This window comes from Sorghum bicolor, chromosome 2, assembly GCF_000003195.3.
Source record: "Sorghum bicolor cultivar BTx623 chromosome 2, Sorghum_bicolor_NCBIv3, whole genome shotgun sequence".
NCBI lineage: Eukaryota > Viridiplantae > Streptophyta > Magnoliopsida > Poales > Poaceae > Sorghum > Sorghum bicolor.
The window spans coordinates 4,511,034-4,536,559 of NC_012871.2; the positions used below are offsets into that span (position 1 = coordinate 4,511,034).

Consider the following 25,526-nt stretch of genomic DNA (forward strand, 5'->3'; position numbering starts at 1 on the left):
TCCTATATTTTTATGAGCATAAAAATACAAAATTAAATAATTTTATTTATATTTTAAAAGGAGTAAATTTTAGTGTGTTACAGATATATGTATGTGACCGGGAACAGAAAGGGATGCTGTTTTTCTTTGGTCCAAACAGGTGCGGCCAGAATATTCCGCGAACGCTCACAGACGACGCTTACAGACGAGCGATCAAAATTCTGACATCATGACTTTCTATTTTAGGAAAAATCAATTCCCGTTTTTTGGGTGGTCTACTCCTTCACCCTGTAATCCTTCAATCCTTTTCTAACTGTGACGTCAGCACGTGGTGCAAGGTAGAAAAAAACAAAATATTTATTTCAAAATACTACAACCTTTTAATGGTGTTTCTATTTTTACTTTCGTTTACACTGGTGGGTTCTATACGACAAGATGAACAAAACTAGACCTTATTACATATGTTTCGAAGAATATTTTATGTACCAATTTATGTGTACTAACTTAATTATGACATATAACTTATATGCCAAAAATTATGTACAAAAGTTACTAAACACACATTATGTATAAAAGTTATTCAAAACAAATGAATGAATTAACTTATAACTTATGTCAGAATTTGAAAACAAATTATATTGAACACAAATGAACGAATTAACTTATAACTTATACCAAAACTTGAAAACGCAAAAGTTATAAAACATAACTTATGTACAATAGCTATCAAACGCATTCTATATAACTTATATACATAAATTATTATGGAAAGGAGAGCGAGGGAAAGAGGGGGCGCAGCCCTCGGCCCGATCATCCAATTCGCTCCGACGATCTAGGAATGGTTTAGTAGTCAAAGCAACTTTGTCACTTTCGTGTACCCATCGGATGGCAGCCCTTGCGAGTACCGATTCACTCTGCGTAGATTGACTAAATGCAGAAAGCCTTCCACTGGCAAGATTTCTCGTGCCTTGTTTAGTTTCCAGAAAATTTTGTAAAATTTTTCAGATTCCCCGTCACGTTAAATCTTTAGACGCATGCATAAAGTATTAATAGACGAAAATAAAAACTAATTGCACAGTTTGGTTGGAATTGACGAGACGAATCTTTTGAGTCTAGTTAGTACACGTTTGGATAATATTTGTCAAATACAAACGAAAGTGGTACTATTCCTATTTTACAAAAATTTTTAGAACTAAACAACTCATGTCAGCATTCTCACTTCTGATATCTCCAGGTCTTGTCACCAAAAACCTTCCCTGATTGATAGGATGTCCCACTACTGACACTTGAAAAAGCAGCTTTCAAGGTCTCGTCGCTTTAATTTGGTGAATCACTTGAGCTGAGACATTTTCGGTGCCATGGATCTGAGTGAGCTATTACGCTTTCTTCAAAGGATGGCTGCTTCCAAGCCCACCTCCTGGTTCTATACAATTTATGCGCATAAATTATTCTATATAACTTGTTAACGCTGCATAAAAAATATTAGAAATAAAAAATATAAAAGTAAAAATACAAAAAATACTAAAAACACATAAAACAAAACACAAAGGAACAGATTAACTTATATTAAAACTTGGAAACACAAAAATTATGAAACACAACTTATGTACAAAAGTTATAAAAAACTTGTATGCCTAAGTTATTTTCTACAACATATGTACTTAAGTTATTTTATATAACATGTCAACGCGGTTAAAAAGAAATAAATAAAATACTTGGGTTACAAGAAAAAATGAAAAAAAGAAAACATCTGGCCGTGTTGTGGAACAAATTTGACCTAAAAATTTATAGATGTAATAATGCATGTAAGAGCGGTATATGTATAGGACGACATAATTCATTAACTAGGTTTTCTTTAATGCATATACACTAATGTTAAAGAGCAAAATTTTCTCTCTTTTATCTCTACTCTCTATCCGGTCCGTCATCCCTCCCTCCTCTATCAACCCACACCTCACTATCATCTTTCTTACTTTGAGTTTGGACTGTCCATCCCACACTCCTTTATCATCCCGCACTATCATTCTTCTCACCCGGCACCACTCATGTCATGGCTTGACTGCCTGGTCATGTTCGTGTTGTGGCGCGTGTTTGAGCGTGTATCTCGCCTTCCATATTTCTTAAACTTACACCATGTATGCATATTAGCCACCTATTTAAATCGAGTCAACCACCGCCTATCAATTTCTCATACGCATATTACACATTTATTATAGGAATTTGTTAGGATTTATTTTATTTAAGGTTAGTCCAAGCACAACTAAATATGGCTAAAAGCATTGTTTGCTGATATGTTGCTCAAGCGAACAGGCTAGTTAGCTCATTACCATTGGCGTGGGCATCACACAAGTTATTATATGTTCTGTTGCAACAAACAAAAATGCATGTTTGCTAGTATATATTAAAATCATGATCATTGGAAGAATGTCTTCTTTTGTCTTGAGCATCATGTTTAAGGCAAGGTCTAACTCATAAAGGTTGCATATTTCGCGGATTCTCAGGGACTATAGTATGCTACTAGTTAATTACATCCATAAGTCGAGCTTACGAAAAACCTCTGATTAAGCTACGCTCTTATGACCACTATAAAAAAATAGGGTTGTGTAGTTTGCTAGTTCCCAAGAACTATAATATGCTACTAGTTAATTACATCCATAGGTCGAGCTTATGAAAAACCTCCGATTAAGCTATGGTTTTATGTCCACTATAAAAAAAAATTAGAGTTGTGTATGGTCTGCTGATTCCCAGGAACTTCAGGGCTCAACCAGATAATTACATCTGCAAGTCGAGATTGTGAAAAACCTCTTGTTAAGCTACGCTCTTATGATCATCATCAAATATTCATCTGCTCTTGATTAACAACAAAGGCGGCCATCTTATAAGTAGTCTAAAATGAGTGTTTTACATGATTTGGACCTATATGACCTTCAACTCACATAACAAGGTCTACCACTACACTACACACTCATTTGTGAGTAAATATAGGATGCTATCTTTTTTATCAACATGTTGTGACCTTGTATTCAATATTTTAGCCAATAAATGATAACAAGCAAAAAAAACAAGAAAGTTTAGAATCTTGTCAAGCGCTAGAACTTTTGTATTGGACGTATCTTGTTCCCAGATCGTTTGAAAATTTGAATCTAATTAACTTAAAACAAATATTTAAGTCTCTAAACAATTTCGAATAAAAAACTATCAACTACAAACTTGTAAATTGAGTCAACCACTATAACTTTGGTATTAACTATGTCAACATTGAATATCATTTGAAAAGTTTAGTTTTTGAATTTCGAAATCTAAATTAACTAAAACACATATTTGGCCCCCTTCTTAGCCCGCCGGAGTTGAGAAAGAAGAATATGGCTCATCGAAACCCTAGCGCCTCCTTCTTCGGGGAGGACACAGGCACGAGCACAGTCGCGTGGGAGAGGGAGAGTGGGGTAGCATCGTATGTGAGAGTTAGAGGTAAGGGGGTCGCGCCATTACACGATAGTCGCGTGTTAGACACGTAACAAATTACACGACCCATGTAGTGAATTAGTCACAAAAAGGCCAAATGACCCATTTGGTCTAACGACGACGACGCGATGCGGCCGGCGCGGCTAGAACGGAGTACATGCACGCACGCACGACTGACAGGTGCTAACGATCGAAGAAAAAAAATATTCGTGTACTATATAGCAGGGCGCCAGGGCTATCGGACGTCCGACTCCGACTCCATTACGCCTCGAGAGAAGACGAAGTCGATGCTGTCCTCCTTTTTTTTTTCTTTTGGTAGTAATATATATAAGCAAATAAGTCTCTTGATCGAACGCCGTATTATTTACGTGTCTAGACTACTACTAGATAGATATATACAAAACTAGAAGACGATCGATGTACACGTCGGCGGCGGTACTGAACTCGTGCAACGCAGGTGCGTCGTCCAGGTCGAGGGCTGACGACAGAGAGTACTACTACGATCTCTTCTACTCGCTCCTAGAAGAAGGCGGCCGGCGAAATCCACGTCTGGTGCTCGCCGGCGGCGATGCCGCAGCAGGCGGCGGCGGCGGCCGGGAAGCCGAACCAGCAGGGTGCTGCCCCTTGAGTCGTGCCTGGAAGATCGCAATCAGGGTATATATGTTCGTTCCCAACTACTGTAACTACTACTACTGCAGCAGATCGATCCTCCATTCATTGATTGGACCTAACATATATATATCTGTTGCCTGCGCAGTCGTTCATCGTCGTGGCGTGGCTGCTGGCGTCGGCTTTCCTCGTCTCGCTGCTCCCGATGTGCAAGAGCGGGTCGGAAGCGTTCGCCTGGCTGGCTTCTCTGGTCATGGTTGCCATGATGGCGGCCATGATATGGTTGCTCACACTGGATTGTTTTATCGATTCTCTGTAAGGATGGGGATAGTGTTCCAAATGTATATCGAACCACATGTGTATCTATTTGAAACACCACCCCATCCTTAATTCTCTGGTGCTGCACAGTTAGACACGTGCAGTCATACGCTGCCGGCATTGCCGCTATCCTGTAGCTGAATTTGGAGCTTTTTAGGTGTGTACCCTTAGGGTATGTTTGGATGTTATGAAGAAGTATACAACTTTTTAGGTGTACCCTTAAGGATATGTTTGGATGTTTGGCTGAGAATACCATATTATCAAGTCGCACATGGTCTGATTGGTTTGTGACCAAAATTTGTCATAGATTTGGCAAGCCAAAGTTAAATAAAAAAAATTACCACGGATTTAGCAAACCAAATGTAAGAGATTGGCAAGTTTTGATAGCAAACCAAACAATAGCCAAAATCATGGCTTGCTGAATCCTTGGCATGGTAAATTTTGACCGCAAACCAATCAAACCCAAAATATACATACAAATATGTCATTTACCCAAAAAAGATAAGCCCTAGTAAGCAACATTTATTTAACCAAAAAGATATAAGGTTCTAATAAGCAACAAGTATAACCTGAATAGCATCATATAAGAACCAATTCTCAACAACACATTATAAAAATATGAACAATCTCATTACTGAATTATCCACATAAGAACCAATTCTCAACATCACATTATGAACATATATGAACTAGTGTCAGCAATGCCTAACAACTTACTGTGAATGAATATGATGTCTACAGTCATCCACTAGTTAATGTTGCAATGTTCACTGTAGGTTGTACACATCAAAATCTAGCCGTGTTTACACCTCAATCCAAGATCAATCTCAGAATACAAATTCAAGAAGTCTGACATATTTAAGTGGGAGCTACTCAACAAGAGATTCACTAGTCCTAATGTCCATCCAACAATCGGAGTCTGAAAGATATTCATCGGTCCTAATACCTGTCCAAGAGTCGAAAAAGATTAGAAAAAAATTGCTTGTATATAAAGAAAATTGAGAAAAAAAGAGTTGTCAAAACAGAACTGAAGGCTACAAAGGCTGTACAACACAGTTACCTTTGCAATAGATCAGCTACCATACCCTCTTCTCGTCTGAAAAGCTACTCAATAGGAGATATTCACCATCCTAATGTCTGTTCAAGAGTCTGAAAAAGTTTTTGCTCGTATAAGGAAAAACTGAGGAAACAAGAGTTGACAAAACTGAAAAGAAGGCTAGAAACAATATATAACAGCCAAAAATTTACATCATACGGGAATCGTTAAAAATACCAAAATAATGTTGGAAGGTCGGACGTTAAAAAATTTACATCATACGGGAATTGTTAAAATACCAGGACGGGCGCCGGCACCGGCGCGGGGGAGGGGGTGCCGCGCCTCGGGCGGCGGCGGAGAGCATCGTCCAACATTATTTTGGCGCCTCATGGTCAATTCTTATATCTCGTTTTTGCAAAAGACTATCAGTCGTCATTGTTATTTCGCTTTGCTGTTTGACAGTATGTCGTTAAATCTTGATATTTGGATCCAACCATCCGTCATTATAAATAGGCTCGCGTGTCCTCAGCTGGCCCAACTCGTGCCTACTTTTTGCTGGTCCATTAGTCAGACCAAACCTTAGCATCCATAATCCCCAATCCCGCCCCTTGAACGCAGCATTTCACCACGCCCCAACCCTCTGCGTGTCATGGCCTGCTCCTCCGCATGGCTGCCGCCCGCGCATCATCCTCCCACCTGTGACCCAACCCCTCTCGCCTGCCAGATCTCTGTGAGCAGCTCTACTTCGCTGACATCAAAGATGGCATCGCCACCTACATGGAGTCCACATCTGCCTTCACCAACGTCCTCCACCTGCCCAACACCTCCACCACTTCCTCTGGCGGCAAGCCGCCCCCCACCACCCCCTCCACCTCCCTAGCCAAGCTTCTCTGCTGCTGGCCTGCTGCTCCTCTCGTTGCAAGATATGGATTTGGTGATTCCCTTCGTTTCAACAAAACCAGCGAGCCAACAAATCCACTCTCTATCGGTGCTCTATTGATGCCAATAGATTTGGTTGCAGCTCTCCTTCATGTTGCTTCAAACTGAAATTAAATCGTGGATCTGTTGCTTCCTATCCTATCTTGCAGCAAGTTTGTGCATGAGGCATACCAGATGAAGCTGCTGCTCCCACTTGACCTTGACACCAACAAGATCTTTCTCTCTTTGCCTCTTTTCTTCATACTACTAAAAAATACTAATTGGTACATAGTGATGTGACTTCAGCATCAATCAAATCACCCACAGCTTAAAAGTTTGATCGCTCTCCATGTCACAAAAAAATGATTTTGCTCCACTGGTCCGATTAGGGAGATAAATGAGGTGGAGTATGGACATTACCCTCAGCAGATGCAGCTAGGAACCTAGTAACCTACTTTTGCATCCCAATGCTTTGTAATAATCTAGGCAGGTATATATACTTAATACAATACTTCAGTCCAAATCCAAATTGCCTGCTTTAGGCATTAGCTGTTACTGTTAGCCTGTTCCTTTGTTCTTGCAAAGGACCAGAGCAAAGTAGCTGTTTGCTGTGCAAAGGATTTTCTGTGCTCCTATATACATGTACTAGTAGGCAATTAAAAATACCTATTAGATTTTTGTATTAGGAACATGTACAATCTGTTGCTCTTTATGTTCATTCAGTAGGGGCCTGTCCTCTATTCTTTCATTCAAGAAAAAAATGTTGCACCTCACCAACGCAAACGTCCATTTTGGTTCTGTCTCCTAAAACTTAACACAGTGCAATATTACTGTCCTGTCAGTTGCCTTTTCACACTTTTCCAATGCCTTCTTGTGCAAGTGAACTTTGAATGATCAATCTGCATCAGCATAGTATTTGAATTCACAGGATCTGTTAAATACATCAACAATGATCTATCCTATCTACTCAGTACTACTATCGAGTATCAGCCTAGTATTTGAGGATAGAATAAATTCTTTTATCAGCAATTCCAGAGGCTATCCTTTCTGTGTCCTATCTATTGCTGACTGCTTGGTGGTGGTGTGCAAGGCAAGTGGTGGCTATATATGGCCCCTGTGCGGCAGCAGCGTGCGAGGCAGGTGGTGGCAAGTGCCTCTGCGCACGCAACTCCGGCATCCTATGGCTCGGCATGCGAATGGACAGGTACTACTGCTTTATTTCATAGTCTTCCTTGCGTACCATGTTTCATGATATGTTCCAAGGCATTGTGTGGGATAAACTTTATGAAACAGAAGCATAATTTCATAAAATTTGAGGAAGTAAACCACTTTGGACTTAATAGTTTACTGTTCCACAATTATTTAAATTGTACATTTTAGTCGATCTCCAGCTACAGTGATAGGTTCACTCTTGCTTTGGATTTTCTTGCTCTTTGTTCTGTTGGAGGGGTGGAGTCGTCGGGGTGGTGCGCCGCTCCGTCATGGGCGACGTCCGCACGCTACGCAACATGGACGACGACGAGATCATCGTGTATGCCAAGCGCATGACCGCGCCTTACAACCTCATCATGCAGACTCCCCCAGCAATCGTCACAGCTTGAGGACCAGCTGTCTTGGAAGGGTGGAGTAGTGTTATGGCAAGCGGAGCTGGTCCAGGGGCCCACACGGTACTGTAGCGTGTGAACAGTACCGTGTGAATAGTGAAAGCAAGCCAAATAAGATATGGGCCAAATTTGTTTCATCTTGGCTTGTTTGCCATGAATTATGTATCTAAAATGGCATATAACAATTATTGATGGTTTTAATATATAAATTATGAGCTTTGGTCCGGTTTATGTGTTTGATGATTGTGTATTGTCTGAATGTCTGACATGGTGATTGTATGGTTAACGTATGGTTATTTTTTTTTGTATGCTTAACATTAGATAGCCGGTCACTAAAAATATATATCATCAGGCACTATGTTGTTATAAGTTTGTAAAACGCGTCAAACGACACATAAGGAGATGCTAAAGATTGGTTGTGGCATAGTGAAAGATTGTACAACACAGTTACCTTTGTAGTAGATTTGAAGTTATCATGTCCTCCTCTCATCTGAAAAGCTACTTAACATGAGATATTCGCCAATCCTAGTGCCTGTCCAAGAGTCTGAAAAAAATTGCTCTTATAAAGAGAAAATGAGAAAACAAGAAGTGACAAAACAAAACTGAAGGCTAGAAAGGTTGTACAACACAATTACCTTTGCAGTAAATCTGAAGTTATTGTATCCTGCTCTCCTGAGGACTTAGACTCATCATCTTTATCACTCCCAGTGAGGCAGCCCTACAATGAAATAGAAAAACATTTAATACACATTTTCAGAGAAAGGAAACATCATGTGAAAATCAGAGAAATCACAAGAAAAGAAAGTTAATAGCATTACCGTGACCCAAGAAATCATATGCCCTGCCATCACGATAGCACCAACAAATGCAAAGCCAATAGTCCAAAATGTGTTATGTGGTGTCATATATTGGTACAACATGAAGATCACAGATAGGCAAAACACCATGAAGATAAACCGCCCCATAAGACGACTGTAGGCCATCTCCAGCTTAGATGTACCAAAAAGTCCAAATGGGAAACCAATACTACTTAAACCCCAGATAGCTGCAAAAACGAAGAGCACCCATTTTGGCAGAAAAGCTACAATTGCAGGGACAAAACTCAAAAGTCCCAATAGCGCAATTCCATACATGATCTGCCGCTTGTTCCATATGTCATCCTGCAATAACAAAATCAATGAAATGTTACTCAATACAATGTCAAGTAACTGGGGTAGATGTATTACAGAAAACTGTGTGCAGCACAAGTAATAACTAAATGCAAATTTTGCTTGGTACAATCGCAATGCTTAGAACCCTATTAAGCTAACAATTTTACACATATCCATTTTTTTTGTATTACTGCTTATTCAAAGTGAGTGTTGTCTTGCAACATATAACAACAATAATGCTTGTGAACCACTGCATCTATTTTGTATAACAACAAAAATACCATGATTATAAAATAACTTATTAGCCAATCCCCTAAGTGCCTATCTTAGAGCAACTCTAAGATATGCCTGATGCCAGCCCCATCTTAGAGCAACTCCAAGATATGTCTAATACCAGCCCCAAATTTAAAATTGCAGGGTCATGGGTGAAACATTCCTCCAACAGCTCCGCAAGCCTTCTCCCAAGGATTCAGAGAATTAGATTACTGCTGGGCGGGATATTCCTGAATCCAGTAAACAAGGTTCAGATAGAAAGGGGAGCAAACAGAAAGGGGAGGCTTAGGGGAGGAAGGGATCACCAGTATTAGTGAAAAAACTGAGGTGGGACTGGTTTGGAGTAGTGCTGGACAGGGGGAAGTAACTGAATTTGAGACAGGGTAGATGGGGGTGAGAAGCTGGCTGGGGAAGGGGAGGTGATGGAGGAGGAGGTCTTGGGAAGGGAGGAGGGCAGTACTCAGGAAGCTCTTCAGAAACTGATGCAGCTGAAGAAGCTGTCCACGGTGCTTGAGCCACAGGGACAGAAGAGGAAGGTGGTGGGGGCTGCGCCAGTTGCTGCTACCCGTACCAGTGCAAGAGTCACCAGTACCGCTGAAGAGGCGAGAGGCAAGGGATGATTCCCAAGGTATGATTTGTAATCCTTTTACTGTATTGCAAAATGTAGAGGATAATAGATTGGTTAGTATAGCTTCCGAGTGCATGCTAGTGTTAGGGGAGTCTACGGAGGAAATAGATGCAATAGTTAGTTTTATAAAGGCTAAAGAAGTAGCACAGCAACCTTGGCTGCGACAGAGAAGGCAAAGCAAGTTCAAGTGAATGAATTGGAAGTGGAGGTAGACACAGATAGATTGGAGTTCAGAACATCTCAAGATAGTGGAGTAAACAGAGGAAGACTATAACCCCCTCCAAGCAAAGGATGGCAAAGCAGTGAAGACGATGACCAAAAAGAAATGAGGATTCTTTTTTTGGAATGTGAGAGGCCTGGGAAGCGGATAGAGGAGAAAACAACTGATAGAGTTGATGCATAAGCATAATGTGGATTGTATCTGTATTCAAGAAACTATCAGGACAAAGTTTACTGACAGAGAGTTGGCAGGGATCAGTAGGGGTGGTTTGTTTAAGTGGAGTTGGGTGCCAAGCTTGTGGTCACTCGGGAGGAATGCTTATGGGGGTGAATGGAGAACTAGTGGAGGTGAATGCCACTTTCTCAGGGGAGGGCTTTCAAGGGATGTCGCTAGTTGGACTACAGGATAAATTTCAGTGGCAGGCTGGCAGCTGTTCAATGTATATGGGCCAGTGCAAGATGATAAGAAACTAGATTTTTTTTTTAAAAGGTTTACAAAGTGTAGTGGAACATTTTCAGTCACCAAAGATGCTAGGAGGGGACTTTAATTTGATAAGAAGGGTGGAGGAGAAATCTTAAATGTCAATGATAATTTAATGTAAGCGCTCAATGACTTTGTAGCTGAAACAGAACTTAAAGGAGCTGCAAAGAGCGGGGGGACAGTTTACTCAGACAAATAAGAAAATTAATCCAGTAATGGTTAGCTTGGATAGAGTGTTAGTCTCCACGGAGTGGGAAAATCAGTTTCCGATGGTAATAGCTCAGTCCGTAACTAGAGTGGGGTCTAATCACAATCCTCTGTTGGTGGAGAGGTGAGATGGAGGGGAGAGTGAGATTGAACATTTTCAGATTTGAGCCGGCCTGGGTTAAGCAGGAGGGTTTTACAGAGTGGGTGCTGAACAAGTGGCCAGAGAGACGGAAGGGGTACATTTAGGATCATTGGAGCGTTGTTTCTAATAAGTTGACAGTAGTTTGGAAGGGTGGGCCGTAAATTGGGCAGTGATTAGAGGAAAAGGAAACCGGTGTTGAAACTGTCGCGGGAAGAATGGGACAAAGAGGTGGAAGGCAAGCAAGTGGATGAGGTGGATTGGAAGGCGAGGTATCGAGTGGAGGAAATGAATCAAATTTATAGATGGAAGAATTATTTTGGCAGAAAAGAGGAGGTGAGAGATGGCTGCTGCAGGGAGATGCTAATACTTTTTACTTTCATGGTATTGCTAACGGTCGTAAGAGGAAATGCTTCAATCACAGTTTAGTAGAGGGGGACAGAGTGTTAACAGACTCACAGGATTTGAAAAGGTATGTGACAGATTTTTATAAAAAGCTTTTTGGCAGCAAAGAACAACCAATAATTAAACTGCACAGAAATATGAAGGGATCATTTGAGGGTGTCAGTGGAGGATAATAGAGAGCTGACAAGGATGTTTACCATGGCAGAGTTGGAGGTGATTAAAGAGATGAAGACCAATACAGCGCCAGGACCAGGCGGCTTTCAGTCCTTTTCTTTAAAGTTTTCTGGGACAGATTGAAAGGGGATATTCTGGAAATGTTGAGGGAGCTGCATGAAGGGAAGTTGGACCTGGTGGAGATTGAACTATGGTGTGTTGACTTTAATCCCAAAGATTAAAGGCGCCACCAATATTAAACAGTTTAGATCGCACTGACCCTAAGAATTGGTAAGATAGCAGCAAGAGTGATTAGCAGGGCACAATCAGCGTTCATTCCCGGAAGATATATTTTAGATGGTATGGTAGTTATTCATGAAGTTTTGCAGGAGTTGCAGAGTACAAAGAAAGAAGGCGTAATTCCAAAATTGGATTTAGAAAAGGCGTATGACAAGATTAATTGGAATTTTCTGAAAGAGGTGCTGGAAAAGAAGGGTTTTATGAGAAATTTGTTGATTGGACTATGACAGTGGTTTGTGGTGGTCGAGAAGCAGTTAACTTGAATAGTGAGAGAGGAGAATTTTTCAGAAGTTATGAAGGGAAGAGGCAGAGAGATCCACTTTCCTGAGTGCTGTTTAATTTGGTGGCAGATGCGTTAGATGCCATCTTTGAGGAGAGCTGCAGAGAAAGGTATAGTGGAGGGGTCGGTGCCTAATCTAGTGGAGGGAGGACTTACTCATTTACAATATGCGGATGACACAGTTTTGTTCTTGAAGAGCAGTAATGAGAATATCCAGAATGTGAAATTCTTGAAAATTAACTACAATAAAGCAGAGGTTTTCACAGTGGGCTTGGGGAAGGTGGTAGCAATGGAGGTGGCAGATGCTCTGAATTGCAAACCAGGCAAACTGCCTATGAAATATCTAGAAATTCCAACAAGTGATGTGAAGTTGACTAAGCTTCAGTTGAGTGAGCCACGGAACAAGATAGAAAAGAGGTTGGAGACTTGGAAATGTGGACAACTGTCATATGGGGGCAGATCAATTTTGATTAATTCGAGCTTGTCAAGTATCCCAATGTACTATATCGGCTTCTATTGGCTGTATGAGGGAAATCATCAAAAGTTCGATTCTGTTAGAGGGAGATTCTTTTGGGAGGGGTGGCAAAAAAGAAGAAATATCATATGACTAAATTAAATGGGAAGCGTTGGCCAAACCTAGAGAGTTTGGCGGTTTGGGTTTTCTTGATATAGGCAATGAACATCGCTCTGTTATCCAAATGGATTCATAAGCTGGATAGTGGAATGGATAACATTGCTACAAGGATACTACAGAAGAAGTATTTGAAGGGTAAGAGACACAGTACAAATTGGACTATTGGAGAGAATGTACATTTTACCAGGTTCTTCTGTGCATTTAGGGGAAAGCATAGATGGGTTCTTTAGAGGGCTACAGGCATTAGTACATCAGTATAGATTCAACAGTTTCTTGGAGCCTAGCTCGATTATTCTACTCTGACCTGGCAGACTGATATTATTGTCACATGGCCCAAGTGGCCAACACATACAGCTCGATGATTCTACTCTGACCGCACTTTGGGCACATGAGCAGGGGAGGCCAGTCCCCGGACCAGAGAACTCCATCCTCTGATGCGACCTTGGCTCCCTACTACGGGTGCCTGACGACTCACCCCACCGTGACATCAGGCTTGGAGAGTGGGGAGGCAGGGCGCAGCAGCGTGAAGATGGAGGCGAGGAAGAGAGAAGCAGCTGGAGGATTGAGGATGGAGGCGAGGGAGAGAGTACCTTGTTCTGTCCCTTCTTCTTAGGGGAAAGGAAGACCGGGATGAGAACCTCGCGCTCGCGGAGCTTGAGGTTCTTGTTGGCATCATCAATTCTCAACGAATCCTGCGTCAGACTGCCGTCGGGCTGAGAGAAGAGAAGGGTTCTCATGTCGCGTAGTATCTGCTCCCCGGCGGCGCCTGCTAGGTCGTCGCTGATTGCGTCCGCGGCTTCGCCTCCGCCGCCTGCCCCATCGCCGCCGTGCAGGCCACCCGCCGCCACATCCACGGCCGTGTTAAGGCCGCGACCGTGACAGCCACGCGGACGAGGCGCCCGACCGGCCGCCGCCGTCCCCGCCTCCCTCGCCGGGCTTTCTCCGCGAGCGCGAGGAGCCGTGCTCGTCACCGTCGCCGACTCCCGAGTTGAGCGCGGGCCTTGATCACGCGAGGGCGCGCCGCCGGCCGCCTCCTCCCTCGTCTGGCCGCTCCCATGAGCGCGTGGACCCGTGCCCGTGCCCGTGCGCGTCGCCGTCGCCGCCGCGGCCGCGGTCTCCTCCACCCTAGTCGAAGCGCGGCCTCGAGCGCGCGGGGCCGCGTCGCTGGCCAAAAGGGGGGCGAGCTCGAGCGCGTAGCCCCTGCCTTCCTCCTCGTGTTCGCGGAGCACTAGCACGTACGCGGAGCGCCCCGCGCCATCCCCATGCTTCGGCATCGGAGCTCTTGTCCCTCTCCGCCGCGCACGGAAGCTGCTCGAGAAATTGGGTAGGATGAATTGGAATTGGAACGGAGGCTTTGCGCGCGTGACGAAGTGTATTGGGCCGACTATCCAACGGCAACAGAAAAGAGAATATTCCAGAAAAGAGGGGGGTCGCCTCCGTCTCCACAATGTTTTTTTTCCTCTTAATATTGTTAATATATATTTCTTTTTTGTTATTACGCGAGTCACGTTTTTTCGGTTTTCTGATCCCTCGTCACATAACTCACACCAGAATAACAAGTTAGGGTCTGTTTGGTTCCCTTGTTAAATTTTATACAGCTAAAAACTATTTTATCTAATCTTGATTGACTAGTGGGACTAAATTATTTTAGCTTCTTTTTAGTTAGTGTGTTTGAAAGTTTATTTACTATAGTAACTAAAGTTTAGCCGGCTAAAATTTAGCAAGGAGAACTAAACAAGTTCTAGTTTAGAATATCTAGAATATCTAGAATTAGCTCTTTTAGCTACGTCAATGGCATGGCACAATAGCTCTCTGGCACAGTCCTAAGGCAAAAGTTTCCCCTAGGGTTTCTCCTAGGGTCTCCTTTTTCTTTGGCGGTGCTGACAAGGGTCCACCAAAAACTGCAAAACCCACCAAATTGTCAAATCATGTGTCGCTCTTTGCTGCCCTTTTCTCTCCCAACTATGCACACAAGTTGCATGGCACGTACTCAAGGAGATCCGGCAGTACAGTGGAATGTTGAGTCTAGAGGGAGGCGGGGACGGCGGCGGCCGGTCTGTAGAGGCTCACGTTGTTGGGGGAGGAAGACGATGACCTTTGGTGTCATTTGGGGTTTATACCACAAAAACTTTCAACCATTTAACTCTATTGAATGTCATACACAACGCGTGGTTGGCGGTAAAAAGGGTTACATCCAAGGTGCTAGGAGAGAATATGTTCCTTGTCCAACTCCAATGTTTAGGGGATTGGACTAGGATCATGGAGGGAGGACCTTGGTTGTTTGGTGGGGTGGTCCTAGAAGAACATGATGGTTTTTCAAACGTCAAGGACTACAAGCTTAATAAAATCATGGTTTGGGCTCATATTCAGGGCATCCTAGAGGTGTTGGTGAAGAAGAAAGAACTGGCGGAAAAGGTGGCTAGGAAGGTCGGCGAGCCACCAACCATGGTGGTTGTGGATGAAGGACGTATAAACCCAGTGTCTTATCTTAGGCCCACGTGTTCTTGGATTTGGAGCAGCCGTTGTATATTTGTTAGGCTATATTGTTGAACATAAATGATGTGGTATTCAACAAAGGTAAACTAATCACCTTTTTGCATGTGGTTTTTAGAGCAACATATTTGATTTGGCAATGGTCGCTACTACTAAAGAATATGAAAGATCAAACATGAAGAGTGGTTATAGGATCTTGGAAATAGTCATTATAGAGGTCTTTGTGAAGTTTGGATGGAAGTTTCGGAGTAGACTTGAATCTTTGTCTTGGTTCTTTTCCTTTTGTCAAGGTTTTATCTTTTGTTTATCGTCTCTTTTGAGAGAGCTGAGCTTGAGTGCTCTAGAATGTAATAAATGAGTTGTGTACACCTCTTTAGAGTGTAGAGACTGGACCCAAATTCCATTATAAAAAAAACACTTTCCGAGAACCTTGTTTGCCTTACACAAAACACCACATTCCCTTTGCCTCTCTCATACCAGTTTTTAAATGCATGTGTAGGTCATGCCAAAACCGCGATCCACCTTTACTTTCTCCTACCTCCAGTTTGACCTCGGCCCCTCCTACAACATACAACTATGGTTAAAAACTTTACGGGAGGGCTCCAATGGTGTAGTAGAGGGTAGGGGGCTCAAGCCCCCATCCTCACTCTTGCTCCACCACTGGGTCCACCCCTGATCTGGATCAATCAACATATTAAGTTTGAGTAGTTGAGAGGCCGCTAGCCTAGCTAGCTTCATGGTAGGGGTGGACCACAAAGTTAACAATCTTGCAGAGTCCGGTACCGCTGAGGCCCCCCTTGAGTAGCACATAGCTTTTATCTCCCTAACTCATGCCAAAAGAGTTGTTGGCAATCAATAACAACTCATTGCTTTTCTCTCTGTACTCGATGATGGTGAGACAGTTATTTTTTTGTCTCCATGCAGGGGTCACTAAAGATCATGTTAGCATTCTAGGACTTGAAGAAGGGGCAGAGCAAGACCCACTACAATGGGTTACTATGCAACAATGGCCATCAGTGCTAGCTCACTCTGCTATTATCAATCTACTTGAAGCCAACATTGGTTGAGGTGTGATTCTTGAGCTTGCCCTGGTCGCACTTGTCGATGCGGCCTGTGTAAGGTTAGTCACTCTCTCTAGTGACGCCACCGTTGCTAATGATCAATTGGAGGCCCCTCTGGGGTGAGCACTTCTCCTCACTGTCGAGTGTGCAATCCTTGAGCTATTGCTCCGAGAGAGATGAGCTTCCCCTTGTTGATGTGGTGGAGGGGGAATGTTAAATCTACCCTCAAGGGGCATGTGCTCCCACCCAATGTGGTGGGGCCCTCAATCATAGCCACAACATGAAGGCCCAACAAGATCCAAGGTCACTCTAGTTCTTACGAGTGTCACGATCCCCCTTGGCCCTCCAGTCAAGGCTACGAGGCAGCTCACTACTCCTGTGCAGTTGATGCTGGTACTGATAATAGTTGTCACCCTCATTGGTGATCCACATAGCGGCTGATGACCGTGGCCCTAGCACATCTCACCACAGCTACTGCTCCCCCTCAATCTCCCTAATGGGGCTTGGCAATTCAGGGGTCCGCTCCACCTATAGATACCCTACCACGATGACTCACGCACACCCACCCTCTGTCTTCTCTACTTTGGCACCCTGTCTCCACTCATACTCACCTCTGATTGCCACCTCCCATCTTACCAATTTGCACTAAGCTTGAGGTCCGTGCATATAAAGCTATCTACCTCATGATGTTGTGGTGCCTCCTCGCCAGCATGTCCTTGTTGTCGGTGGCTCCACTACGTCTTCCGTCGGCATTCTTGGACACCTCCATGTGGAGTGCTTGACAAATGCTCGTGCCATGTCACCTCAAGGAAGATTCTGCTACTGTGTCTCATTGCTTGACAAAGGACAACTCCCTCCTACCTAAGTGTCTTGATTCACAAGAGGCTCTTGCTAATGGGGTATATATCTTCCGAGCCTCGCTGAATCGTCAAAAGTTCATCATTGTCTGTCTTCCCTCATTGTACACCCTCTGTCTTCCGACCTTGGTACGCTCTTTCAGACTCATGCCTTAGAAAATCTTTGTTGCCTAGTTGTAGGCATCTTTGTTCTCCCCTTGCTCCATCTGTCGATTTTTGGGTCACCTAGACCAATGGCTCTTCCCCTGTTTTGTCAGTGTTCATTGCCAAGGCACTTGGTTTCCACTTTTGTGCCCCTATTGAACATTTTCGCTTTGGATGGAACCATCTTCAAAACCCCACAGTGAAGTAGGCGATCACATTGAGCCTCTAGCGATTCAAGGCTGGCTCTTTGGATTTGAATTTTGAATTTGACCCGACCACTTTGGCAACTTTTGGGCTCTACACTAGTCCACTGGCCAGTCTCAACCTAGTCAAAGCCTTTGCAAGTTGGATGGCCCACTTAGACCCCTCTGTAAAAAATAAGCTCATTTTGGTCTAGATGATACCAGATGGTGGTGGTGGTGTGGCGCTAGGGTGGCAGATTTGATACCAGATGTAACCTTACTACTATCAGTTATCAATATTGGTAGATATTGGATCAAGGTGTCAAGTCATCGGCCACCGTCGTGCTCGCAGTCATAGTCACTCAGGCACGACTCGCCTAAACAGCCGTTTAGACCATTTAAACGCCGTGTAAACGCTACACAGTGGTACACCATTTCTGTTTAATCATTCGTTTAGTCCGTTTAATTAACTGTTTAGCCTGTTTAATAGACTGTTGTTGACACCGTTTTTGGGCACGTGTCTAGGATGGCAGGATAGGGTGGCAGTACGATGCGGGTTGCCGATGAGGATGGTTGCCGATGAGGGAGAGGTTGAATGTGACTAAGTCCACAGGCAGTAATATGGTGCCGATGGCCGGATAAAAAGGTCTGCCGATGACTATGGCAAGGGGATTGCCGATGATGCTAAGGAGGAGTCTAGAAGCTGCCAGTTGTCATATGGAGGAGTTTCGGTTTGTCACGAAGGATAGTTTTATTATTTCCTTAATTATTTGCATCGTTTTTGTATACGGATTCCGTGTGATTTGGAATTCGAATTCTAATCGTGTCTGGTTGTAGCTCTTTGAGCAGGGTATAAAATAGACCCTAGGACCTTGTAATAAGGAATCAAGAAATCAATCAAACACACGTTTTTACTCATATCCCAGCATTTACTTTTCGACGACTTCGTCATACTTTTTCTTTTTGTTACGAGTTCTTAGGAATTCGTCGACTTAAGCTCGGCGTGTTCTCAAGTTCCGCGTGAGTACCTCTTAGCCGTGACATCCGGGCGCATCGCTGTTGTCAGGACTAAAGTATTCGAGTTATCACCTTTGCCGATAGCAAGGTCAAATCGGCTGGCACGCCTTAACGTTTGAATCGGGTATTAGCCCTTTGTGTTTGCAGACCAGTTTTGCATCAACACATCTTTTGGCACGCTCGGTGGGACCGATTCAAGATCAAGATCAACATGTCGATCTCCGACCTCGATCAAGAGAACGTCATCCCCGTGACGGAGGCCAACCTCAAGGATGAGCAGAAGCAAGCTATTGCCCAAGCCATGGAAGAGTTCAAGCAGCAATGCCTGAGGTCTTTCAGCATGAACAGGAGCGGCGAAGTAGTCCAGAAAGATGCACTGCCGGCACCACGGCAGGTTACCTTTGACGCCAATCCTGGCAAGCTTCAAGATATGGTTGACAATGCCATCAATCGAGCGTTGATTAACCAAGCTGGTGTACTGTCTAACACGGTTTTCAATGCCGTGGCAAGAACTTTCAAGGAAGGACAAATTCCACCAGATTATGTGGGCCCCTCCCATCATCAGCCAACGGCACCAGAGGTCACGGCTCCATCGGCTGCCTTAACGACTGCAAGTACACAATGTGCCGTCCCTCCAAGTACATCGGGGACTACTGGTGCACTATCTACGCCGATGACAACCAACCCACAAATTTCAGTTGGGCAGCATAAACTGACAACAGATATGTTGGCATCGGCGATGTCAGGGTTGACTCTTCCCCCCAACTGGTGGGGTTACGGTATGCCTCCAGAGTTGACACCGGGAACATCACAAATAACTGACATGAGGGGCAAAACTCCTATGACATCGGCACCTCCCAATGCGCCGGTGAATCAGAGTCCTCGGTATACCACAACTACTACTGCAAGGCCTCACACTGGAAATCCTCAAGATTCAATGTTCCAGATGCCCAACGCATCGGCAGAATCAATGCTGATGCAACAGAGGTCTATGGCCCAGTCGGGGTATGTCAATTCAACGACGGTACCCAATTACCAATTATCGGCAGCACCTATGCCGATGAACGCTAATAATGGATGGCTTGGACAGCAAGCCTTTCCACAATCGCCCCAGCAGAGTTATCAGAATACAGGGTTCCAGCAAGGGCAGGTCTATCCCAGGTTCCAAGGTCAGGGGATTCCCAACCAGCCAATGAATTTTGAACAGCAACTCGGAGGACAGCCAATCGGTGGACAGCAGTTTGGTGGTCCGCAGGTTGGAGAGCAGGTGACCAATACAATGTTCCATGCAGGTCACGTCCCGAACAGACACATGGAGGTTCGCCACCAAGTGCCAGATCCGCAGCCGCCTCATCGGCAAGATGCCGATGCGTATTGGGCCGATAAGATTGCTGAAGTAATGAGGGAACAATTTGGGATAAAACCCAAAGTCAATACTTATTCTTATCGGACACCGTATCCTCCCGCGTATGATTTGATCCCGCTTCCACATCGGTACAAGGTACCGGATTTTACAAAGTTTTCCGGACAGGACGACACGTCGACCATGGAGCATGTCAACAGGTTCATCATTCAATGTGGAGAGGCTGGTAACAGGGACGAATTGAGGGTTCGTCTATTTTCATCATCATTGTCTGGATCGGCCTTTACTTGGTTCATATCATTACCTACCAACTCAGTAATTACTTGGGCCGATCTAGAGAAGCAATTCCACAAATACTTCTTCTCGGGGGTTCATGAGAAGAAGATTACCGACTTGGTCAAGTTGAGGCAACGTAATGATGAATCGGTTGAGGGATTTGTGCAGAGGATACGAGAGGTCAAGAATAAATGCTATAGCCTGGTTCTGGATGATCGGCAGCTAGCCGATTTGGCTTTCCAGGGTTTGTTGCCACAGATCAGGGATAAGTATGCCTCTCAGGAGTTCGAAAGTTTAAGTCATTTGGTGCAGAGGATATCTGATCAAGTCATCAAGCCTTTCGAGCCTAAGAGGGCATGGAATAAGAAAGTGTCATTTGTTGATGAAGCAACAAGCTCAGATTCCGATGAGGAACCAGTAATCGGTTTGGCAGAGTGGGTAAAAAACAAGAAGCCGATGTCTTGTCCTTTTGGGCAGAAGGAACCAGAGAAGTTTGCTTTTGACACCGCTAAGGCCGATAGGATATTTGACTTTCTACTTCAGGAAGGTCAGATCAAACTGTCACCCAACCATGTGATCCCATCGGCAGAAGAGTTGAAGAGGATGAGATATTGCAAGTGGCATAATGCAACTTCCCATGACACCAACGAGTGCAAAGTATTCAGACAGCAGCTGCAATCGGCTATAGAGTCGGGGAGAATCAAGTTTGACAGTTCCAAAGTCCAGAAGCCGATGAAGATAGACCAACATCCTTTCCCGACAAACATGTTGGATGCTAAGGGGAAGGCTAAGGTCTTAACGTCGGAGACAGCTGAGAAGAGTGCATCGGTAGATCCTCAGCATCAAGTTACTACTGCCGATGCAAGAAGTAAGGGCTTGGTCCAGGAAGGAACTAGCTCAAGAAGGCTTCCTCGATCTGGTATCGTCATAACTCATAGGAGGCCTCGAGAAAAATGGCAACAACGGGAAGATCGGTATCGGCGCCAGCAGGAAGATTATCAACGGGAAGAAGAAAGACGCCGACAGGAGTGGAATCGGCACAGGGATCATTGGAATTGTCCATTCTTCATCCATTGTTGAGAGGAAAATATCAAGCTTCCTACTGTCAGAGACTGCCCTGAGTGCAACGGTTATGATCGGTACGATAGGATCGATCGGCATTATCATGATGATGAACGGCGATTTAATGGGCCAATCAGAGGAAGGGTGTCAGTTCATGACCGGCTGGGGGGCAGATTTAGTGGGCACGACAGACTTAGTGACCGTGTCCAGTATTTTCCTAGGAACCAAGAAGAGCTCGAGGGAATGGCTGATGCGCGGGTTCCCGATGAATTCATATTTTGCAGAGACGCTAACACGCATCGTATGGAGTCGAGGGAGAACCGACGCCCGACGGTAAGGCAAAGGCCACTTCCTCCATGGTGCCCTGGAGGATTAACCAAGACACAGAAAAGGAGATTGCAACGTGAAAGGCAAGAAGAGCTAAATAAAGGAGAGAACTCTGGAAGTTGGCAGCCGTCAGACACTAAGAGGGAAGGTCCATCGGCAGGTGTCAACATGGTCTTCATGTTGCCGATGGAGTTTCTTGCACCAGCCAGTGATGATGAGTTGGAATTTTCTGACCAGATAGCTCAGTTGGCTCTGGATCCGATGACTGCTATCTTTGAGAAACCTGCCGATGACGAGAGGCAGCATCTTAAAGCTCTGTTCCTCAAAGGAAGGGTTGATGGGCAGCCAATGACCAAGATCCTAGTTGATGGTGGAGCTGCTATTAATATTATGCCGTATGCAGTATATCGGAAGCTTGGGAAAGGGGATCAAGATTTGACCAAGACCGATATGATGCTCAAAGACTTTGAAGGAAACGTGTCTCCAGTCAAGGGGGCGATATGTGCAGAGTTGACCATCGGCAGCAAAACCTTGCCGACAACTTTTTTCGTGATCAGCGGAAAAGGTACTTACAACTTATTATTGGGAAGAGATTGGATTCATGCCAATTGTTGTATCCCATCTACAATGCATCAATGCTTGGTTCAGTGGGTAGGTGACAAGATTGAGATTGTCCCAGGAGATTCTTCTTACGTTATCGCATCGGCAGAAGCGGATACTTACGAAAGAACCAGGTGCATTTCAGGAGAAGTGTGGGAGAAATATTTTCTCAAAGTTGCCGATTATGAGATTCCACCGATCCAAGCAGTCGGTTCTGACGACGGTTTTTAATGGATAGATTCGCCGATGATGGAAAATTAGGCCAGGGATTCACATCGGCCGATGATTTGGTAGAAGTAGATATAGGTAGTGGTGATAAGCCTAGGCCTACTTTTATTAGTGCTAAATTAGATCCTGAGAGTAAGCAACAATTGACTAGTTTGTTAAAGGAATATAAAGATTGCTTTGCCTGGGATTATACCGAGATGCCTGGTTTAGACCGATCAATTGTTGAACATCGGTTACCCATCAAGTCTGGATTTCGGCCGCACCAGCAACCAGCCCGCCGATGTAATCCTAACGTTCTACCTGATATTAAGGCCGAAATCACCAAACTTATTGAAGCTAAGTTTATTCGGCAGTGTCGGTATGCCGAGTGGATTTCCAATGTCGTTCCGGTTTACAAGAAGAACAGGAAGCTTCGGGTGTGCATTGATTTCAGGAATCTCAACAAAGCTACGCCGATGGATGGATACCCAATGCCTGTCGCCGATCTACTGGTTGACGCTGCGGCTGGTCATCAGGTCATCAGCTTCATGGATGGTAATGCAGGTTACAATCAAATATTCATGGCGGAGGAGGATATTCCAAAAACCGCATTCAGGTGTCCTGGTCATGTTGGGCTATTTGAATGGATAGTCATGACTTTTGGGTTGAAGAATGCTGGTGCTACTTATCAAAGGGCTATGAATTTTATATTTCATGAGTTCATCGGCAAGCTCGTAGAGATTTATATTGATGATGTGGTGGTTAAGTCTGGAGATTTCTCAAAGCATCTTGCCGATTTACGAAAAGTGTTGGAGTGCACAAGGAAGCATGGATTGAAGATGAATCCCAACAAGTGTGCATTTGGCGTATCGGCAGGGCAGTTTCTTGGTTTCATGGTACATCAGAGGGGTATTGAAATTAGTCGAAGATCTATTGATGCCATCAATAAAATAGTGGCCCCTACCAATAAAACCGAGCTCCAATCCTTGATCGGCAAGGTAAATTTTATCAGAAGATTTATATCGAATTTATCTGGGAGGATTCGTGCTTTCAGTCCTCTTCTTAAATTGAAAGCCGATCAAGAGTTTGTTTGGGGAGAAGAACAGCAGTTGGCTCTGGATGAAATCAAGAAGTATCTAGTAAATCCTCCAGTTTTAGTTCCACCTCAACAAGGGAAGCCCTTCAAATTGTATTTATCTACCGATGGATCGGTTATCGGTTCAGCTTTAGTTCAAGAATTTGAAGGGAAAGAGAGAGTAATTTATTATTTGAGTAGGAGATTGATTGATGCTGAAACCAGGTATTCGGCCATTGAGAAACTATGCTTATGCTTATATTTTTCATGTATCAAGCTGAGACATTACCTGTTATCGGCCGAATGCACTGTTGTCTGCAAAGATGATGTGGTCCGATACATGCTATCTATGCCGATTATGAGTGGTAGGATCGGTAAATGGATTTTAGCGCTGTCGGAGTTCGATTTGCGTTACGAATCGGCTAAGGCAGTCAAAGGGCAGATTATGGCCGATTTTGTGACTCAGCATTGCGGTCTAGTGGAAACCTTGGAAATTGTACCCTGGACGCTCTTCTTTGATGGATCTACCTGTGACCGGGGGGCAGGAATCGGCATTGTATTAGTTTCCCCTAAGGGGAGGAAGTATGAGTTTTCCTTGCCGATTGTTGCTACATCAACAAATAATCAGGCTGAGTATCAAGCTCTGATCAAGGGAGTGGAGTTGTTAAGAGAAGTTCGTGCTGATGCTGTTGAAATATTCGGGGGTTCTATGTTGGTCATAAATCAATTGGCCGGGAGCTATGAATGCCGAAGTGAAGTTCTCATAACCTATTTCGAGAGAAGTATGCAACTGTTAAAGGAATTCAAGGACTTCCGATTGGAGCATGTTCCCCGATTGCATAATGAAGACGCTAATCGGTTAGCTCAGCATGCCTCGGGATATCAGCCAATGATTAATGCGACATCGGCAGTCGGTGCCGGTGATTGGAGGAAAGAAATTATTGATTATCTAAAAGATCCATCCAAAAAAGTTGAAAGACGGGTTCGATTTCAAGCAACCAAGTATGTGCTCCTTGAAAATGAATTGTATTATCGAACTATCGACGGAATTCTTCTCCGATGCTTGGGTGATGATGAAGCTAGAAGTTTGATGGGGGAAATCCATGAAGGAGTGTGTGGAGCGCATCAGTCAGCTTTTAAGATGAAGTGGATGATTCGAAGGAATGGATATTTTTGGCCAACCATACTTGAAGATTGTTTTAAATATTTTAAGGGATGTCAAGGTTGTCAAAAGTTTGGTAATATCCAGAGAGCACCTGCATCGGCTATGAATCCTATAATAAAGCCTTGGCCGTTCCGGGGATGGGCCATCGATCTGATCGGCCAGATTTATCCACCATCTAGCAAAGGGCATAAGTTCATTCTAGTTGCCACTGACTATTTCACTAAGTGGGTTGAAGCTATTCCTTTGAAGAAAGTCACATCGGCCAATATGATTGATTTTGTGAAGGAGCATATTATTTACCGATTTGGGATTCCCCAAACGATTACTACCGATCAGGGCACCATGTTCACATCGGGGGAGTTCGATGAATTCGCAATCGGTATGGGAATTAAAGTGTTGAATTCTTCTCCTTATTATGCTCAAGCCAATGGGCAGGCCGAAGTGTCTAACAAAGGAATTATCAAGCTTATTAAATGAAAGATTGAAGAAAATCCTAGGCGGTGGCATACATTATTAAATGAAGCATTGTGGTCTTATCGGATGGCTTGTCATGGATCGACCAAGGTATCACCCTATCAACTGGTGTATGGACATGATGCAGTGTTGCCTTGGGAGATTAAGGCTGGGTCTAGGCGATTATCTTTTCAAGATCAATTGGCTGCCGATGATTATGCCACTTTGATGACCGATGAGTTAGATGATTTAGCAGGGCATCGGTTAAAAGCTTTAATGAGTATAGAAGAAAATAAGAAGAGAGTTGCTAGATGGTATGATAAGAAAGTGAAGGCTAAAGAGTTTGCCGATGGGGATTTGGTATGGAAATTAATTTTACCAATTGGGACCAAAAGTTCGAAGTTTGGGAAGTGGTCTCCTAATTGGGAGGGTCCTTATCGGATAAGTC

At 44.0% G+C, this 25,526-nt stretch overlaps 2 protein-coding genes across 3 annotated transcripts; one reads left to right on the forward strand and one right to left on the reverse strand.

Annotated features, from left to right (window-relative positions):
* LOC110432575 lies at positions 3,859-4,591 on the forward strand. The gene is made up of 2 exons (XM_021453316.1): positions 3,859-4,095; positions 4,199-4,591. Exons 1-2 carry the CDS (start codon positions 3,859-3,861, stop codon positions 4,367-4,369), a joined length of 408 nt encoding a protein of 135 aa, XP_021308991.1. The 3' UTR covers positions 4,370-4,591.
* Positions 4,982-14,281, reverse strand: LOC8081177. 2 transcript variants are annotated; one of them, XM_021452657.1, is made up of 6 exons: positions 13,387-14,281; positions 8,745-9,086; positions 8,562-8,644; positions 8,378-8,470; positions 5,429-5,517; positions 4,982-5,314 (listed from the first exon to the last, which is right to left on the reverse strand). In XM_021452657.1, the coding sequence occupies exons 1-4, from the start codon at positions 14,068-14,070 to the stop codon at positions 8,452-8,454; spliced, it is 1,128 nt and encodes a 375-aa protein (XP_021308332.1). In that variant the 5' UTR covers positions 14,071-14,281; the 3' UTR covers positions 4,982-5,314; positions 5,429-5,517; positions 8,378-8,451. The 2 variants fall into 2 exon arrangements, with proteins under 2 accessions (XP_021308332.1, XP_002461522.2); XM_002461477.2 differs by lacking the exons at positions 4,982-5,314; positions 5,429-5,517 and adding an exon at positions 6,275-7,221.